The sequence below is a fragment of the Palaemon carinicauda genome, chromosome 13, assembly GCF_036898095.1.
Source record: "Palaemon carinicauda isolate YSFRI2023 chromosome 13, ASM3689809v2, whole genome shotgun sequence".
Taxonomy (NCBI): domain Eukaryota; kingdom Metazoa; phylum Arthropoda; class Malacostraca; order Decapoda; family Palaemonidae; genus Palaemon; species Palaemon carinicauda.
In genome coordinates, this window is record NC_090737.1 from 13,281,278 (window position 1) to 13,286,277 (window position 5,000).

A 5,000-nucleotide genomic window follows, 5' to 3' on the forward strand; every position below is an offset into this window, starting at 1 on the left:
TAGCGTTAGCTCAAGATAATAGATTGTGATAAATGGGTAATTTAATTATCTCGGCGTCTCAGGAGGGGATGATTTATCTCATAATATTAAACAGAGGAGATTTGATTTAATGTGTTAGCTCATAAAAGGAGCCAAGAGTCCCTCGCTATGTATCGTGCACTCATTTCGCATCTCGGACTCATTTCGTATCTCGGACTCATTACGCTGCTTCTGTAAATAAGGAAAAAGACAGGATTCCCCTTGTTAATGTTAATGTTGACCAGATATTATTTGATTTCGTGTGATATTTTAATGCGTGAAAATAATCTCTCTCTCTCTCTCTCTCTCTCTCTCTCTCTCTCTCTCTCTCTCTCTCTCTCATGTGAAATATTCTTTTTTCTAGACATTAGTTTTATTTAGAAAGTGACATTTCTCTCTCTCTCTCTCTCTCTCTCTCTCTCTCTCTCTCTCTCTCTCTCTCTCTCTCTCTCTCATGTGAAATATTTTTTTCTCTAGACACTAGTTTTATTTAGAAAGTGACAAAGTGACATTTTCTCTCTCTCTCTCTCTCTCTCTCTCTCTCTCTCTCTCTCTCTCTCTCTCTCTCTAATGTGAAATATTCTGTTTCTCTAGACATTAGTTTTATTTAGAAAGTGACATTCTCTCTCTCTCTCTCTCTCTCTCTCTCTCTCTCTCTCTCTCTCGTGAAATAAGATTTTTTCTTTAGACACTAGTTTTATTTGGAAAGTGACTCACACACACACACACACTCTCTCTCTCTCTCTCTCTCTCTCTCTCTCTCTCTCTCTCTCTCTCTTTTCACAGATGGAAATATTCCATCTTTTCTTCAGATTTCGTTTCACGTGCATATCCGTGTACCATCAGATATATTTGATAATTGGATACTAACTTTTATTTTGCCCATTTCAAATAATTATACAGAATTAGAATATATTGCCCCTGTTACAATTATTTATAATAATTTGGATACTAATTTTTGTGCTGCTCATTTCAAATAATTATTCAGAACTATGATAAATCGCATATCTCTTAAAAACTTTTTCAGCCAAATTAATTTTACATTTCTTTTCTGTGCTGATACTCCCACTACACTGGGAAGGAAGTGTCAGAGATTTAATATGAATGGTAGGGCAGGAAATGGTACACTCCTCCTGTAGGCTTCAAACTCCGTTAAGACAAGATTGAAATGTTTCAAACAATCATTAGAGAAGCTAAAGATCTTGAGGTCTTCTGGAACGAGCTATGATAGGTCACAGCACAGTCAGGGAAGCTGTCAGTTTGGGTCAAGTCTGTTTTTGAAAAGAAAGAGAAATTGGTAAGATATTTACAATAACATATATATCTCCGTAGTTTATGCATTATGTGAATATGTTCATTTATATGGCAATCGTTTTGTAAAACAGCACAAATACCTATAGCAAGAGAAATGTTTCATGTAATTGAACTTACTTGAATAGAAATGGTACCAGATTCAATGTTCTTCCGAAAGTTATTTATTATAATCAAATATATTAATTCTGGCCAAAGGATATTGATTATAAGATATCATCATTAATTTTGGCCAAAGGATATTGGTTATAAGATATCATCAAATATATTATTCTGCCTAAGGGTATTGATTATAGGATATCATCAAATATATTAATTTTGGCCAGAGGATATTGGTTATAAGATAACATCAAATATATTATTCTGCCAAAGGATATTGGTTTCAAGATATTATCAAATATGTTATTTTGCTAAAGGATATTGATTATAAGATATTGACAAATATATTTTTCTGCAAAAGGAGATTGATTACAAGATATTATCAAATATATTATTCTGCCCAAGAATATTGATTTAAAGATATTATCAAATCTATACTCCCAAATGATGATTATACGATGGATATATCAAATATATTCTGCTAAATGATATTGATTAAAAGATATCAAATCTATACTCCCGAATGATATTTATTATAAGATATTATCAAATATATTGGTCTGCCAAAGGATATTGATTATAAGTTGATATCAAATCTATACTCTCACATGATATTGATTAAAAGATATCAAATCTATACTCCCGAATGATATTTATTATAAGATATTATCAAATATATTGGTCTGCCAAAGGATATTGATTATAAGTTGATATCAAATCTATACTCTCACATGATATTGATTAAAAGATATTATCAAATCTATACTCCCAAATTATATTGATTATAAGATATCAAATATATTGGTCTGCCAAATGATATTGATTATAAGTTGATATCAAATCTATACTCTCACATGATATTGATTAAAAGATATCAAATCTATACTCCCGAATTATATTTATTATAAGATAGTATCAAATATATTGGTCTGCCAAAGGATATTGATTATAAGTTGATATCAAATCTATACTCTCACATGATATTGATTAAAAGATATTATCAAATCTATACTCCTAAATTATATTGATTATAAGATATTATCAAATATATTGGTCTGCCAAATGATATTGATTATAAGTTGATATCAAATCTATACTCTCACATGATATTGATTAAAAGATATTATCAAATCTATACTCCCAAATTATATTGATTATAAGATATTACCAAATAAATTATTCTGCCAAAGGATATTGAAATAATAAAAAGTTTCTTCGAAGTAATTCCAGTTTATTCAGTATCAGTATTTACACATAGCAGCTTGTTGCTTTGATAGAAGTTACAGTGGTAAAAAGCGTGATATTTTGGTGCCATTAATGGCGTTCACTTGTCACTTACCTATACACAGTATAATTATTTTTTTCATTCTCTCAAAATCACAATTTCATTCATGAAACACTTGTTTGATATTATTACCTTAGTAAAAGTAAACTCATGCTTATATATATATATATATATATATATATATATTATATATTATATATATTATATATTATATATATATATGTATATATTATATTTTATATGTTATATATATATATGATACGCATATATATATATATATATATATAAATATAATATGTATATATATTGTATATATATATTATATATATATATATATATATATATATATTATATACATTATATATGATATATATATATATATATATATTATATATTATATATATATATATATATATTCAAAAAGTAGACTGAATCAAAAACATGTATTAATCCAGTAAAGGTGTTTTACTTTTTTCAAAACTCCACAACTAAAACTTACGTTTATCTTCCTATGACTTAGTAACAATTCCTTGAGCAAAGTTTCACTTGTCTTCTGGGTTGTAGTAAAAATTCTGGCTCTACTTTTCCAAACTTCGTACAGGTCAAAGACAATTTCTCTTTGGAAAACTCTTAAACTATGATAGGAAACAAGAATTTGATATTATAAAAAAAAAAGAATTAAATCATTCATAGACATTGACAAAGCATTGACTGAATAACCTTTCACGCAATAACTCTACTCTCCAATAGAATGAAAACACGAAGCTTACCATCTACGTAGTTCAAAAAAATACAGAACTCTCTACATCCAAAACATTTATGTACACATATACATTAGCCAAGAAGTTTTAAGTGTTACACATAGAGAAGCGCCGAAGACATTGCTGAGATTCCGATCACTGCCAGGGCCGCTGCCAAGGACAGAGCTCTCCTTTCGCCTGGAATACGATGGAAGGAGATTGTTATTGTTATGGACATTGGAAATGAGATGGATTTAAAATGATTTTGGTCTTGAAATATAAAATATTGAACTTTAAAAGGAAAGGAATGTAGATATCAAATAGATTCAAAATTATTTTGGTATTGAAATATAAAATATTAAGCTTTACAAGGAAAGGAATGTAGATGTCAAATGAGATAGATTCGAAAATATTTTGAATGACAAGATATGACAAAGTATTGAGCTTAAAAAGGAAGTGGACATATATATCAAATTAAATAGATTCGAAAATATTTTGAATTATAAAATATTAATCTTAGAAAAGAAGTGGACATGGATATCAAATGAGATAGATTCGAAAATATTTTGAATGACAAAATATTAAGCTTAGAGTGAACATAGATATCACATGAAATCGATTCAAAATGGTTTTGAATGACAAAATATTAAGCTTAGAGTGAACATAGATATCACATGATATAGGTTCGAAAATATTTTGAAATATATAATATTAAGCTTAAAAAAAGGAGTGAACCTAGATATCACAGGAGATAGATTCAAAATGATTTTGAATAACAAGATATTAAGCTTAGAAACTATGTGGACGTGGATATCAAATGAGATAGATTCGAAAATATTAAGGAACATAAAATATTAAGCTTCGAAAGGAGTGAACATGAATATTAATTTATATCAATTCGAAAATATTTTTGAATATAAAATATTAAAGCTTAGAAAGAGGGGTGAACCTAGTAATCACAGGAGATAGATTCAAAATGATTTTGAATAACAAGATATTAAGCTTGGAAACTAAGTGGACGTGGATATCACATGAGATAGATTCGAAAATATTTTTAAATATAGAATATTAAGCTTCGAAAGGGAGTGAACATAAATATTAAATTATATCAATTCGAAAATATTTTTAGATATTTATAGTAAGCTTAGAACATATATACTCATAACGCTGAGAAATTGTTAGGTCTATACATCCATAACCACACATACAAAAGAAATCATATATTGATTTTTTTAAATATACGAAATCATCCGCTAAACGTGGTGGATATAGAAACGAAAAAGCATCAGTTCCATTTAATGTAGACGTTTGGCCTCTGAATCCCTTAATAAAGTTCTAGCTAAAACTATTGCATGGTGTAGGTTATGGGGCATTATGGTGAACACTAATAACTCTAAGCTTGGTTATAAGTAGGTTGAGGACAGTGACTACTTAACACCCAGATCTCTGCGTTGATATTGTTCAACTCTATACACCTTTAAAAATTTAGGTGATTCTTGATTTCAAATTTACTTTTGAGTAGCACGTTCGATTTGTTTTTCTTCAAT

The 5,000-nt window shown here is 28.7% G+C and overlaps 1 protein-coding gene and 1 long non-coding RNA gene across 2 annotated transcripts in view; one reads left to right on the forward strand and one right to left on the reverse strand.

Annotated features, from left to right (window-relative positions):
- Positions 1-5,000, forward strand: part of LOC137651890 (uncharacterized) — a 185,582-nt gene that overhangs the window by 56,484 nt on the left and 124,098 nt on the right. The window lies entirely within an intron of this gene.
- LOC137651889 (uncharacterized) overlaps positions 3,148-5,000 on the reverse strand; it is a 531,410-nt gene continuing 529,557 nt past the window's right edge. The window contains exon 6 of the mRNA XM_068385094.1: positions 3,148-3,651. Within this exon, the coding sequence (XP_068241195.1) occupies positions 3,569-3,651 (83 nt within the window). The 3' untranslated portion in view covers positions 3,148-3,568. The remainder of the gene's footprint in view (positions 3,652-5,000) is intronic.